Source organism: Marmota flaviventris, chromosome 5 (genome assembly GCF_047511675.1).
Source record: "Marmota flaviventris isolate mMarFla1 chromosome 5, mMarFla1.hap1, whole genome shotgun sequence".
In the NCBI taxonomy this organism is placed as follows: Eukaryota; Metazoa; Chordata; class Mammalia; order Rodentia; family Sciuridae; genus Marmota; species Marmota flaviventris.
Genome location: NC_092502.1, coordinates 72,621,418 through 72,636,828, shown reverse-complemented (window position 1 = coordinate 72,636,828; position 15,411 = coordinate 72,621,418). Strand labels below are relative to the sequence as shown.

At 39.8% G+C, this 15,411-nt stretch overlaps 1 protein-coding gene across 6 annotated transcripts in view; it reads right to left on the bottom strand.

Moving 5' to 3' along the window:
* The window catches only part of Brd8 (bromodomain containing 8), a 28,227-nt gene that overhangs the window by 5,031 nt on the left and 7,785 nt on the right, over positions 1-15,411 (bottom strand). For 3 of the 6 annotated variants that reach the window (XM_027927891.2, XM_027927892.2, XM_027927894.2), the window contains exons 3-16: positions 9,674-9,743; positions 8,945-8,994; positions 8,511-8,633; positions 7,922-8,002; positions 7,328-7,392; positions 5,604-5,740; positions 4,858-5,076; positions 4,341-4,485; positions 3,150-3,359; positions 2,495-2,775; positions 1,747-2,199; positions 1,352-1,445; positions 1,106-1,152; positions 34-248 (exon numbers count right to left, since the gene is read on the bottom strand). In XM_027927891.2, the coding sequence (XP_027783692.1) occupies positions 34-248; positions 1,106-1,152; positions 1,352-1,445; positions 1,747-2,199; positions 2,495-2,775; positions 3,150-3,359; positions 4,341-4,485; positions 4,858-5,076; positions 5,604-5,740; positions 7,328-7,392; positions 7,922-8,002; positions 8,511-8,633; positions 8,945-8,994; positions 9,674-9,743 (2,190 nt within the window). The remainder of the gene's footprint in view (positions 1-33; positions 249-1,105; positions 1,153-1,351; positions 1,446-1,746; positions 2,200-2,494; positions 2,776-3,149; positions 3,360-4,340; positions 4,486-4,857; positions 5,077-5,603; positions 5,741-7,327; positions 7,393-7,921; positions 8,003-8,510; positions 8,634-8,944; positions 8,995-9,673; positions 9,744-15,411) is intronic. The other 3 variants (XM_027927895.2, XM_027927897.2, XM_027927896.2) reach the window with 2 other exon arrangements.

The following is a 15,411-nucleotide window of genomic DNA, read 5'->3' as shown; positions in this document are numbered from 1 at the left end:
AAAAAAAAAAAAAAAAGAATTTCAGATACTTACAACTGTGAAGAAGCAGGGCTGCTGGGGATGGAGTCTGCCAGTGTATGTGACTGCAGGGTAGCATTGTGTATGCTAAAGCCATCATCACTCTCGCTTACAGGGGGTTCATTATCCATTTCTGACAAATAGCCTTCTCCTTGATCTTCTTCCTTAGGTTCCTCTAGACTGGCTGCTTCACTGACTCCATCCTCCTCCTCCTCCTCACCTGCGGCATCCTTAGACACAGTGTGCTCCAGTCAACATATGCAAACAAAGCTATCCAGCAAAGCATCACTAAACATGATCTGCCTTTTGAGTTAGATCAGTTCTAGAAATGGCCTGACACTGATTCTTGACTGAGCCCTCTATCACTTATACTACTATCTACTTATAGCCACTGGCTAAGTAATCTCAAACCTTGACTAAGAATAAAACCCAGGATCTAAAAAAAGCTACTTTCTTAAGACTAAGCTAAGAGGCATTCCTTCTTTCCCCTTGCTCTTAAGAGGAATTCTGACCCTGGGTACAAAGTTATCAAAAATAGTTTTATTTGGGGACTGGGGAGATAGCTCAGTGGTAAAACACTTGCCTAGCATGCATGTGAGTCTGGGTTAGATCCCCATCACCACATTTAAAAATAAACAAAAATTACAAAAAAAAAAAAAAAAAGTTTTATTTCATGTCTCATCTGATGGAGTAAACTCACATCACATTAAGTCTCTGTTAACTACTGCTCTAAAAAAGAAAAATTTTCTATATATCTCACTGGATAATTAATAATCTGATTTCTTCTATGTTCTCCCTGGCTCTGATATCCCTATTCACTCTAAATCACTCTAGGTATATCAAAGTTTATCTGTGCACTAAATGTAAAGAAAGGACTGTGTGATATTTACAAACTCTTTCAGATGGGAAGCGCATGTTGTTATAGTACTCCCACTATGCCACACTGTCCACTGCAGCTTTTCCCCATGCAACTCCTTACCAGTCTCAGAGAATAAAGATGTGAGAGTACACCAAAATTTATTAAAAAGGTAGTGCTATAGGGAAATCTAATCACATGGCAAGAGGAATAAAGAAAAGTCTGAAATACCTTTATCTGGCCTCCAAAAATAGTCCCTGATTCTTCTTTCAATGAGTCTGCAGAGGAGAGAAAGACTACCTGAAGATTTTTCCACCTTACCCTTCCCCTTCCTATGGACAATAATCCCCTGCAGCTTTCCTTTCCATTCCTACCTGTTCTATCTCCTCTACTTACCCACAACCCACAATCCCTCAGAAGACAGAGCAAATTATTTCAGGTTAGTTACAGAGTATAGATTTCCTGTCTTTTATTTACCTGACATTTCAAACTTGTGCTGAGTCTCTGCCTCTAAAGGATCTTCAATGGGATTTGAGCCATGTGATGGAGACAACATGCTTTCGGGGGATGCCTGAAGATCAAAAAAAGAACAAGTGTCTTAAGTACTGGTAAACTGCTACAGCTCACACAATCTTATTCTTCAACGATAATGAGACTATAGAAGAAATTTTAAGTCCTACTAATGTGATATGATTCTAATGGCCACCTTAACAGGAATAGGACAAGCATACTTAACATTGATCACAACTTATGGGCTATGGATACATGAAACACACCAAGACTCAGGAATTCAACAGGAAACCCATCACTTCTTACCTACAGTATTACAATTATAAACTTACATACTCCCAGCTCCTGATATTACTATTTACCTCTGTCTTCACAGTTGCAAGTGGCATCTCATCGCCTTTCCCATTGGAACCATCTGCTTCAGGAATCTCTCCAGTTGCAGTACTTCTGGGTTCCTCATCTAAGTCTTGACTCCTGAGTTCTGGTGGCTCCATACTTGTGGCTGAAACAACCCCAGCTACAATTTCAGCCCCTGAAATGCCTGGCTCTGGTTCTGCAGGTTCCATTTTAATGTCAACACCAGACTCCCTGAGGTCCACGAGTTCATGAATTCCCTTGTTTTCTGTTTCCTCAAAGTCCAATCTCTCTTGCTTGACTGTCATCTCTGGTGCAGGGAGAGGTACTGGCTTATCCCGTTCCTGCTGGATTGGGTGTTCCCAGGGGCCAGGAAGAGACTGGGGATCATCATTTTCTTCACAGAAGGACAGTGCTGCTTCCACAGCTGCCACATCCAGCACTTCAGGGTGATCATCTACCTGTCCCATAATACACAGATTGTTGAGGTCACAGAAAGAAGCCCATCCAAGTCTTTCAAATTTGCTAGCACTGAATGAAAATAAACCTGCCATTTCTCTCTCTTCCCCCATGTAGGGACAGACACCTGCCCTCTGCAAATCAATAATATAGGAATGGCTGGGGAGATGACTAATGCCAAATACCAAAGGCTTTCAGATTAAAGAGATGGAGCACAACAGCTGTTTTACTATGAGAAAAAAAGAAAGGCAGAGGAGAGAAGCTATGAGATTCTTTGGGACTTTGCTGAATGGTTACCTTGTCCTCAATTATGGCAATGATGTCTCCAACAGTCTCAAAGTCTAGCTCTTCACCTGTGTAAGACACAGCAATATCCATCTTCTCAGCCAGATCTAAATCTTCCTTTCCATCTATGCTGGGAGCCTTTGATCCTCCAGGGGCCTCTGCTACCCCTGATCGGAAACACTCTTCTTTGATAGAATTAATGATCATGGAGATTTCACTGCTATCCATGGAAACAGTCACAGTGTGTGGATCCCCCACAGCTTCCATGGGAACACAGGTGTCAGACTGACTCACTAAACAAAAAGGGAAAAGTATCTCAGCTTATTGGATACCAAGTGACCACCTGAAAAATCACACTAGAGCTATAGACAGATGTCAAGTACACTTAAGGTCAGAAACATATATGCCTATGTTTTTTTTTTTTTCCTCCCCCATTTACTTAAAAAATAAGGTGAGAACACATTCTTATTTGTATACTTAACCATTTTCCCCGAACAAATACCCACCCTTTTCACATCTTTAGTTTTTCTAAGGATAAAGATGGCACATTCTATGGAAAACAGAAGCATCTAAATTAGAGTTAATGTTCTTGGTTATCTTTCCTTAACTGAAGCTCAAAATGAAATTTTGGTCCTAGTGGCTGCTCAGGGCGTGGGTCAAGACGCACCTGGAGCTACACTTTCAGGAGTGGAGACAGCCGGAGCAGAGGATGGTGCTGGCAGCGCAGGCATCATGACAATGGTAGCCTGGGACACAGACTCTACAGGGGGTGGCACAAGTTTAACTGGAGGTTCACTGGCAACAGTAGTGAAGGAAGCAAGAGGTGTGGTGAACTGTGTAGGACCAGCTTCTAAAAGCCGGGAAAGAGTGGGAGCACCTAACAAAGAGGTATACAAAATGAGGTAAGAAGAAAGCACACCAACAAGAAGCAATAGCCACTCTAAGATTCAACCAAGAAAAAATTTATGGTCTCAAAGAATGAAAGCAACTCCTATGTTGATCTATAGTTTTATTTTCTCCAACCTTACTTTTTCCAAGTTAGGAATGAACCAAAATTCTAAATTAGGAATAAACCAAAGTACTAGAATACACAACATAAGAAAAATGGGTGGTACCTTTCCTCAGAGGAAAATTAAATAATCACCAAGAATAAAAAAACTGGTCTGAATAAATATCATTTCTGTTGAGATTTAACATGCTATACACTACCCAACTTCAACATGATTCAAATACCAATATCTAATGTTTATAAGGTATTTTGTAAAGCATTTTTTTGCTTTATTTTGTTTATCTCATTTAATTCTCACTATATCAATGAATAGCATATATATCACAATTAATAAAACAGAAAATTGAGCCTCAATAGTTAAGTCACCTGTCAGATTACAAACCCAATGCATAGCAGGCCTGAGATTCAAGCCAAATCTCTTTCCCATATTCTATTATCTTAGGTATCTCCAGCACCTTTACACAATTTTACAAGCCACAGAGAAGCAGCTTCACTATTAACATCATGTTCCTCTCATCAATAGCTATGCTATAGTTAATCAGGGATGTCAACAATTTGAAGATGGAATGGATTAATAATTTCAAGCCACTGTTTGTTTTTTTAAGTTGTCAATGGACCTTTATTTTTTTGTTTGTTTATATGCAGTGCTGAGAATCAAACCCAGTGCCTCACACATGCTAGGCAAACACTCTACCATTGAGCTAAAACCCCAGCCCTTCAAGCACTATGTGTTTTAACAACTAAAGCAGCTCCAAAACAAAGTTAGGAAAAAAAGTAGTTATGGATTAACAATTCCTTAATAATAACGAAACCATCTCTGAAGTAGACAAAGGAAGAGTGATGACTTACCTGAGGCAGCAGGGGAAGCTGCAACAGTATTGGGTGTTTGCTGTATCTCCCCACCATGTATCATGGGAAGGACCCCGCCTACCTCCAGGAGGACACCTGTACTGTTCAGATGGCCAGAAGTAACAGCCATTTCACTCTCACTGACCTACCAGGGAAGAATAGAGGTGAAGGCTACACTCAAGCTTTCCTTTACTACCACTTCCCCCCAAAACTCTGTCAACCAAACTTCTTGAAAACTAAAACTTACTATCCACAGAGAGTAATTCAAACCCAAGGGAAACTCTAATGTTCAGAACTTATTTGTCAAGAGTTCTTTGGGAAGAAAACCAAAATAATTGTGGCTCAGATATCTCAGGACCCAAGGATACTATCAACTTATTGTTTTAAATTAACATTTAACTAAGACATCTCTTCCTCCTTTGAACTTTTTTGTCCATGTCACATTTTAGGTCCCAGGCATTCCCTTCCAAGTACTAAAATCACCACAGCTCTCAAACACCCACAGAAGTCTCCATACCAGTCTGGGGCTAGTAGGCAGGAGGCTGCCCTTCTTCAAGAGCTCTGACAGCAGAGGGGAGGGGGGTGGAGTTGCTTTCTGTCCAAGCATCTTTTTCTGGGGTGAATCATCTGTTACTGGGGTCATGGGGGCTTCTAAGGGTGCAGAGCCTGGAGGAAGGGTGTCAGGAATCCCAGGAAACGAGGTGACTGGGGTACTCGGCAAAGTCCCAGGGGTTACCTAAGAGACAACAGAGAACCTTTATCTGACTTCTCAAACTATGGAAGGCTCCCTACTAATCTGGATGGGTTAGTATGGTTTTATTAGTTCTGAGTGGAAATGCCCAGAACCCTCTACCCCCTAATCTTAGCTATACTTTTCTTCCCCATGTTATTTTCTCTTCTACTGACTCAAACCCATGATGACCCAACCATTCCATCCAATCTGCCATTTACAAACTTCTCACCCCCTACCAGTATTATATTTACAAGGAATTGTCTCTTATTTCAGCAGGAATTTCATAGGACTAAGATACACAGCAAAGAATTCCTGAATGCAGTCTTTTCCCTATCTCTCAAAAAGGTCAAAAGCCTCAGTGCTTTTAGGTCCGTCCTTATCTTAGAGCACAGAACATGGTAAATTATAGTCTTTAGTGTTCAGACCAAGAAGTTGTTCCTAGGTCAAAAGTGGTTTCCTCATCACTCAGCTCTCTGCTGGCTTATTGCACCCTTCACTGATCAATTCCAATGGATGGAAATAACACTCACCCCAGAGGTGGCCTCTTCCATAGTGGTTGAAGTCAAGTCCCCAAGTGGATAATCACCTCCTGGGGAGGCTGAATCTATAGGAGAGCGGACCATCACAGTGGGTAACCTCCGAGGGGGTGTTTTCACTGCTTGACGAGCTAGAACATTAAAACAAAGTCCAAATCTTCAGAACTAAATAAGTGAAGCTAGACACTACTCCACTGATGTACAACAAAGGTCAAATAGGAATGCTGCATTATTAAATTATGAATGTGGATTAAAAACTTACTTTAACACTAGAGAGGAGTAATTTTTTAGCCTAATTTTTCCTAACTGCAATTCTCACACTAAGTAAACTCTTAACTATTTAAGTTTCCAAGGAGTTGGAAAACAGTTTACATACTCCTCAACATCTTCTTTAGTAACATGACTCTGCTTTTATTTTTTTATGCCAGGGATCAAACCTAGGGCATAGTACATGCAAGGCACTCTGTCACAGAACTACGTCACCAGCTCAAGATTCTGCTTTTAAAAAAAGGGAAAGGCCAGACACAGTGGTACTCAACTATAATCTCAGTGATTTAGGAGGCTGAGGCAGGAGGATCACAAGTTTGACGTCAGCCTAGGTAACTTAGTGAGGCCCTGTCTCAAAATAAAAAAAGGGCTGGGGATGTAGTTCAGTAGTGAAGTAACCCTTTGTTCAAATCCCTAGTGCTGCATAAATAAATAAACACATAAATAACTAGAGGGAAAGACATCACTGGTTCACAGCATGTATTCCCAGAATTGCAAATGCTTAAATTGTTTCATTATCTAATAACTAAATTATTCTCAATCTTTTCACGGGCGTTGTATTTCTAAAACCTCAATTATGTTCAAGGTATTATTAAAAAGACTTTATGTCCTAAAAATAAATTTGAGAGAAAAGTAAATTTGAGACACGGGGACATCTGAGCAGAGCTCATTTTCTTGTTTCTTCCTGGACATGAAGAATTATTTTTATTCTGGTAACATGAATCTTTTGTTATGGCAGTGCTAAGGACTGAACCCAGGACTTCATATGCTAAGCAAGCACTGTATCACTGAGGTACATCCTCAGCCCAGGAGTCATGTTTTGTGAGTCTCTTGTGCATATGAATGTAATAAATTGGTATGGTTTTCCTCTTATTAATCTATGTATGTCAGTTTGACCCACAGACTCAAATTATTGAAACTTCAGAGAGGAGAGGGAAAATTTTGGCAAGCCAGCCAGGATACCAAAACATTCTGCTTCCTCCAGAGGTTACACCTAAGATTTTATGGGACATGACGAAAATGATAATAATAAGGTATATAGAAAGGATGGAAAAAATTCAGAAAAGTACATGTTTCTGATTTTCCAGTGTAATGGAAATGCAGCTTATTAAGTCTATTAGTTTGCACCATATGGATGCCTAACCTTGATGGGAGCACACCTGTAACATTAAATCCTGAAATGACACAGAACTAAACTGACCTACTCCCAGGACTTAAGAGATTGACTCAATAAAATATGGAACATGCACAAGACCCTGGGTTCAGTCCCTAGCACTAGCACCAACCCCACCCCAACCCCCAAAAGGGTACAATGTAAAAAAAGAGAGAGAAAGAAGATGACAAGAGAGAAATATGCATGTAAATTTGAACTACTAAATTTACAAAGTAGTCTATCATACCATGCAGTAAGTATAATTAACCGTTAAGCAGAAGCACTAAGTTCAGCTTACCCTGGTATGCAGCATCTGTAGCCTTTCTCTTCACCTCAGCCTCCTCTTCCTCTAATTTTTTTTTCCTAAAGAGGGAATTAAAGGTTAGATGGTAGCCAGATATCTAGTTCCTTCCCATAGTTCACTGAGCCCTCATGGAGAATTTATTTATTTATTTATTTATTTTTATACCTTTATCTTATTTTTTATTTTTATGTGGTGCCAGGGATCGAACCCACTGCCTTGCACATGCTAGGCAAGCACTCTACCACTGAGCCACAACCCCAGCCCTTTTTATACCGCCCCCCCAATATCTGCCCTTTCTGAAAGCAGGGAGTCTAATCATCAAAACAGGGAATTGGGGTATACTAACTCTCAGTTCTTCACCCAGGCAAAACAGAGACCTTTTAAGTTAGAATTAATATGTTCTCATATTGAAATATTCTATAACCCTCTAAGGCCTCATTCCCCACTCCCACACACCAAACCAGTGCTATTCCTTTCCTAGAATCTGTCTCAAGTCAAAAGGGATGGCAGGAGGAGGAAAGAAGATAGATTACTTGGGAAGGAAAGAGGTGAGACAGAAAGGAGCACAGATGGAAGATTATAACCCACATGGCAATGTCATTGCAAAGCTCATCCAGTCTGCTGTCCATGTGCCCTGCTTGAATTAGTTCTGCATCTCTTTTCAGCCGTCTATAGGAAGAAAAAGCAGACAGAATGATAATCTTTTTGAAACAGGGTTTTGCTAGGTTGGTCCCAAACTTGTGGGCTTAAGTGTTTGTTCCACCTCAACCTTCAAATTGACAACTGGTTTTTTATTTATTTTATTTTAGTTTTAGTTTTGGTACTAGGGATTGAACCCAGAGGTGTTTTACCAATGAGCCAATTCTCCAGCCCTTTTTAAAATTTTCAGACAGAGTCTCACTAAATTGCTTAGATTGGTTTTGAACGAGCAATTCTCCTGCCTGCCTCCTAAATTGCTGGGATTATAGGAATGCACCACCACACCTAGCTCAACTGTTTTTTATGGTGCTAGTGATTTAACCCAGGACCTAGGAAAGCACTCTACAACTGAGCTATATTCCCAGTCCATTCTGGTATCTTTTAAAAATAATCTATTTTAAAAATTCTGACCAGTACAAGAAATTAGTCCCCTTTGTCTTTCCAAAGCATTTGATATGTGCTCTGATGAGTTGAGTACCTATATCTCTCCTGGGTTTCCTTTATCACTTTTTTCAGTTCCTCCACTCTTTCAGCAGTCAGTTTCCGAACAATCACATCTTCCACAGTTTCTACTACTTCTCCCTTTTCACCTCTTTTGCGTCTGTGAGGGGAAAAATTCATCTTATTAAGAGGACATTTGTTTCCACTCCCACTTGCTTTCTTCAAGACTTCTCTACTACTTAATCATAAATTTATTTTTTAGTTTTAGGTGAACACAATATCTTTTATTTTTATGTGGTACTGAGGATCAAATCTAGTGCCTCACTCATGCTAGGCAAGCACTCTACCACTGAGCCATAACCCCATCCCTCTGCAATACTTTTATCATCCCCAAATAGGTATAAACTAGATTTCCACAGTAAACACTTGCCACTAAAGGGATCTGCCTGAAATATCTGGCTTTATACTCACTTTGGGGTCTCAGTGGTTTCTAGGAGCTCTGAGTACTGAGAAGCACAATGCTATGGAAAAAAGTAAAAACGTGATGAGCAATCCTGGAAACGAATAAGCTTTTCAAGTTTCAACAAATTTAAGCAAAGTTTAGAAAAGAGAGCTATGTTTAAGATGTATGTGGTTTCTTTTGCTTTTCTTTTGCATACATCACAGGACCCAGCAGTGTGTACAGTTTATAGGACAAATTACTTTGCAATCCAATCAGTTCAAAATAATTAATACCACGAAAGAAAAAGAAGTCTTCTGTCCTCGGGTGTCTTTGGGGAAAGCCAACCCACTAGCCAATATTTATAATAACACTTACAGAGTAATTACCATATGCAAAGTATTCTACTAAAGTGTTTTACATGTATCAGCTCAATTACTTTACAACATTACCGAAGCAATTTTTATGTCTATTTCATAAACAAGAGAACTGAGGATCATGGTCTAAAGTTTTTAGATGGAATCATACAGAACCCAAATCTGTCTAACACCCAAAGTTGGGCTCTTAACTGTTATACAACACTGACAAGAAGATTTTATAAGAATGAGCATACACAGATTAGAAAAGTGGGAGGAAAGAAAAGCATTTAACAATTTTCTCATTTCATGGTATAAAAGCTTTGTAATTACAAGGCAGAACTTGGTAGAGAGCCCTACTTTAAATCCCAATGACTATAATAAAGCACCTATTTAGTAACTTACTTTTTGAGAGAACCAGTCTGGAGGGCGGCCAGGTTCTGCAAAGGGCTTGATGGCTCTGCTAACTGATACCCTACGAAGTAAGAGAAGTCTCATTACACACCAAACAGAAAAAAAAAAAAAACGGGAGAGGTAGTTGGTTGAGTTCAAGGTTTGTAGTTTCAAAATTTAGAATAAAAACTGCCAAATGGGAAATATTCTGGAATACCTTTTTTTAAAAATTACTATTATTGAACCCAGGATTCTATTACAGAGCTATATACCCCCAGTCACAGAATATCTGACTATGAAAAATGACACAACTTCCTAAAAAAAATTTAGAGAGGGGCTGGGGATGTGGCTCAAGCGGTAGCGCACTCGCCTGGCATGCGTGTGGCCGGGGTTAGATCCTCAGCACCACATACAAAGATATTGTGTCTGCTGAAAACTAAAAATAAATAAATAAATATTAAAATTCTCTCTCTAAAAAAAAAAAGAGAGACTATAAAGTCTGCTCAAGTCTGAAGCTCAGCAGAATCTCAAATGGAATCAAATTGTGACCTTTAAAAAAAAAAATTTAGAGAAATGGACCTGGTGGCATATGCTTATAATTCCAGTCACTCAAGAGATCAAGGCAGGAGAATCACAAATTCAAAGCTGGTCTGGACAACTCCACAGGACCCTGTCTCGAAGTAAAAATAAAAGGGGTGTAGCTCAGCAAGACAGCTTGCCTAGCATGTTCAAGGTCCTGGGTTTAATCCTCATTATCTCCCAACCCCTTGAAAAAAATAAAACCATTTAAAGACAGTCACTGCTTCTGAGCATGGCGGCGCATGCCTGTAATCATAGTGACTTGGGAGGCTGAGGCAGGAGGACTGCAAGTTCAAAGCTAGCCTCAGCAGCTCAGCAAGGCCCTAAGCAACTCAGTGTGACCCTGTCTCAAAATAAAAAGGGCTGGGGTGTGACCCAGTGGTATACCCCTGGGTTCAATCCCTGGTACCAAAAAAAAAAAAAAAAAAGTCATTGCTGAACTGTTTTCCTGGGTGATATACTATTTACTAGATGAAGTAAAGATAGTAAAAATTTTTTTCACTTGGAAAAACATTTTTATGTTGATTTGGTTGTTTGGTTCTTTTAAAAGAGAACTGCCTTGGATTGGGGATATAGTTCAAGTGGTAACACACTTCCCTAGAACACAAGAGTCCAATCCCTAGGACCATTTAAATAAAGACTCTCCACCACCGCCTCCTCAACAAAACAAAGCCAACCAAGTTTCCAAAATGATGGAAGTATAAACACAAAAAAAGAAAACAAGCAAAAATGAAAATAGAGTGAAATAGGATCAACAAAGGGTGTAAAAGGACTGTACTATATATTATTCTCTACCCTTCTCTATGGGTTTAAAATACTTCACAATCTTAAAAAAAGGCTCTATTTACTTAGTTTATTTATTTATTTATTTTTAAATGTTTATTTTTTTTTTTAGTCTTCAGTGGACACACATCTTTGTTTGTATGTGGTGCTGAGGATCGAACCGGGCCGCATGCATGCCAGGCGAGCGCGCTACTGCTTGAGCCACATCCCCAGCCCCCTATTTACTTAGTTAAACACACACACACACACACACACACACACACACACACACACACACACACACATATATATTGTAGATGGACACAATACCTTTACTTGTTTATTTTTATGTGGTGCTGGGAATCAAACCCAGTGCCTCACACATGCTAGGCAAGAGTTCTACCACTAAGCCACAACTCCAGCCCACTATTTACTTTATTTTTGGTGCTTATTTTGTGGTACTGGAGATTGAATTAAAGTCCAAAAGCATACTAAGCACATACTCTGCCTGTGAGCCACATTCCCAGCTGCAGAAAAAAGTTTTTAAATTTTGTGTTGGCATAATGGTTATATGACGACTTATCAGGAAAAAGTTTAATAAGCCAAGCACAGTGGCACACTTTTGTAATCCTAGCTACTCTTGCTGGTTAAGGCAGGAGGATCACAAGTATGAGACTAGCCTGAGTAGCTTAATGAGACCCTATCTCAAAATAAAAAATAAAAAGGGCTGGGAAATTTAGCTCAGTGGTAAAGCACCCACGGGTTCAATAGCCAGTACCAAAGGCAAAAAAAAAAAGAAAGTTTGATCCAGACCTCATATCTCATAAGCAGAAAAACTCCCAAGTAGATCCAAGATTAAAATATTTTTAAAAATATTTTAATCATGCAAGAACTAGAAGAACACAATTTCTTTATAATCTCACAAAGAAGACCTTTCTAATCATGACGCAAAAGCCGAGAACCATAAAAGAAAAATCTTAATACACTATATTTTAAAAGTCTTAGCTGAGTAAGGTGGTGTATGCTACTCAGGAGGCTGAGGCAGGTGGATTGCAAGCTGGAGGCCAGCCTGGGAAACTTAACAAGACTCTGTCTCAAAAAAGAAAACACCAAAAGGTGGTGGGGGGGAACAAGGTAAAAATACTAAAATAAGTTAATTGGCATCTGATAGCAAAAATAGAAAAAAAATGTATCTCATTGATCAGGCAAATAGCTTATTGCTGAGGTGACCAGCTAGCCATTGAGATGATGATGGTTATGTTAAGCTGTGTATTCAATTGTATATTAGACCCCTGCTGTCCCGCTACTTTGGAGTTCTCATTGGTTGGGGAAGTTCCGGAGGAGGGATTTCTGATTGGTGGTATTCCTGGAAGGGCCAAGTGGGTGGCCTGGGTAATAAAACCTACAAGTGGTTATTTTGTGCCCAGCCATGAGGCGGACACCTCTCAACCACTCCCTTCTGGCAAAAATGCCATGTATCATTCCGACTAGGCTGTGGCTCTCAGCAGCTTATCTCCCTAATTTAGATGGAACCCTCCCCGTTCCCCAATTAAAGGCAGTACTAATAATAAAAAAGACAACTGGGAAAATGATTTGCAGTAAAGGAAATACAAGTGACTTTTTAACATATAAAGGCAATTAATTTCACACCTAAGATAAATGCAAATCAAAAATATGACATTCTCACCTTTTATAATACTGTCAAGGATCAAAAGCATGGGAAAATACATTCTATGAGACAGGGCAGAAAATAAAAAACAGGCACTGGGAGTGCAAACTGAAAAATCTTTGAGCAAGGCAATTTGAACTTTTTACCAAATATTATAAATTCATATACTCTTTGACCTAGCAATTCTACTTTAAGCTTATCTTATAGGTATAAGATATAATCTACATATAACCAAAGTTATATATTAGCAAATATTCACCCACATAATATGCAGCAAATGTACACGTAAGGTTTTGCTAAACAATGTTTTATATTATTTCATGCCACTATTTCACATTGTAGTCATAAAACATACCATGCAGCTGTTAAGAAATAAATAAATGGGCTGGGTGTGGTGGCACACACCTATAATCCCAGCACATTGGGAGGATGAGGCAGGAAGATACAAAGTTCAAAGCCAGCCTCAGCAAAAGTGAGGCGCTAAGCAACTCAGTGAGACCCTGTCTCTAAATAAAATACAAAATAAGGCTGAAGATGTGCCTCAATGGTCTAGTGCCCCTGAATTTAATCTCCAGTATTGCCCCCAACCTCAAAATAGGGGCCAGGTATGATAGCACATGCCTGTAATCCCGGTGACTAAGGAGGCCAAGAAAGGAGGTTTGGAAATTCAAGGCCAACCTCAGCAACCTTAGCGAGACCCCTGGCAATGTATTGAGACCCTGTCTGAAAATAAAAAATCAAAAGGGCTGGGGATGTGGCTCAAGCGGTAATGTGCTCGCCTGGCATGCGTGGGGCGCTGGGTTCAATCCTCACCACCACATAAAAATAAAGATGTTGTATCCACCAGAAAAAAAAAAGGGGCTGGGGATGTAGCTCAGTGGTAAAGCACCCCTGGGTTCAATTACCTGTACTAGCCAACCCCCATAAAAAGATAGGCAGGAATGAGGGAGCTGGGGTTATAGCTCAGGTAGTAGAGTGTTTGCCTAAGCATGCACAAGGCCCTGGGTTCAATCCCCAGTACCACCAAAAAAAGGCAGGAATAAGACAGATCTTCAAATGAAGATATACTATATCCTCCAAGATCTAGTACTAAGAGGAGAAGTAGTAGGTCAAGAACAGTATGTTTAGGGATGGGAATGCAGCTCAGTGATACAGCACTTTTCTAGCATATACAGGCCCCATATATACACAGCCACCCCACCAAAGGAGTATGTGTGTGGTCTAGTCAGGTGTAGTGTTATATGCCTGTAATCCCAACAACTTGGGAAGCTGAGGCAGAAAGATCACAAGTTCCAGGTCAGCCTCAGCAACTTAACAAAACACAGTCTCAAAAAAACTAAAAATGGTGGGGTTGGGGTTGTGGCTCAGTGGTAGAGTGCTCGCCTAGCATGTGTGAGGCACTGGGTTCGATTCTCAGCACCACATAAAAACAAACAAACAAACAAATAAATAAAGGTGTTGTGTCCATCTACAACTAAAATTAAAAAAAAAAAAAAACTAAAAATGGGGCTGGGAATATAGCTCAGCAGCAAAACAACCATGGGTTCAGCTCCCACTAACACACATACACTCAGAGTAAGAAAGCGGTCTAAAGAAAATATGGTATACAAAATTAAAATTAATGCTGTGAGACAAGAAACTGACACTGATAGATGAAAGACAATAATGCAAAGACACTGATAACGTGCACTACTTTGATTTATAAAAAGTCATAAACATAGTGTTCCTGTACTATTTTTCTTTTTAAAGTATTTTTTAGCTGTCAATGGACCTTTATTTATTTATATGTGGTGCTGAAGATCAAACCCAGTGCCTCACACATACTAAGCAAGTGCTTTACCACTGAGACACAACCCCAGCCTCTATACTATTTTTCTTACGAAAATATGAGGAAATGTACAAATTGGATTTTATTTCAAAACCAGTTTGTTTTTGTGGCGATAGGGAGTGAACTGAGGGCCTCGTACATGCTAGGTAAGTGCTCTTCTACAGAACTACATTCCTAGCCCTCTGTTTTATTTATTTATTTGGTACTAGGGATTGAAACCAGGGGCGCTCAATCACTGAGCTACATCCCCAACCCTTTTTTAAATTCTTTTAAGACAAGATCTTGCTAAGTTGTTTAGGACATTGCTAAATTGTTGAGGTTGGCTTTGGACTTGCAATCGTCCTGCCTCAATCTCCCAGGCTGCTGGGATTACAGGCTGCCTGGTTCACGTAGTTATTTTTGAAGTGAGAACATATGTACTCTTAGCATTTCTTGAGAATACAATATTGTTAATAAATATAAGCAGCACGTGACTGTTTCTCTCTGAGATGTGGCCCACATTCTCCCTTGAATGTATATTCCTTGCTTTACCCAAAGGTTCTCTAGAGATTGGCCCTCATCAACCCTTAAGGGGTCCCAAGTTTGGATGGTAGAAGTGGAGAATCATATGGAAACTTGGGGATACACAAAAAGAAAGATAAACTTTGAGCCTTAAAAGAGTAGCCCATGAGCCACCGGAATGCAATAAATGCCCACAAATCTTTGAAATGCAAAACATATTCCAGAGCAGCCCGACCCATACTCTTGACCCCTTCCTGCAAAAAAGTAATATAAGGTTAATGTGCAAGCGCTGGAAAAACTGACACCAAATTGTGCAATTCTACCCCAACTCTAACTCTAGTCCAGACCCTAGCAACTGCAACTGTCCCTCTATAAATATTAATACCCATCAACTGGCTACTATTTCTTCCT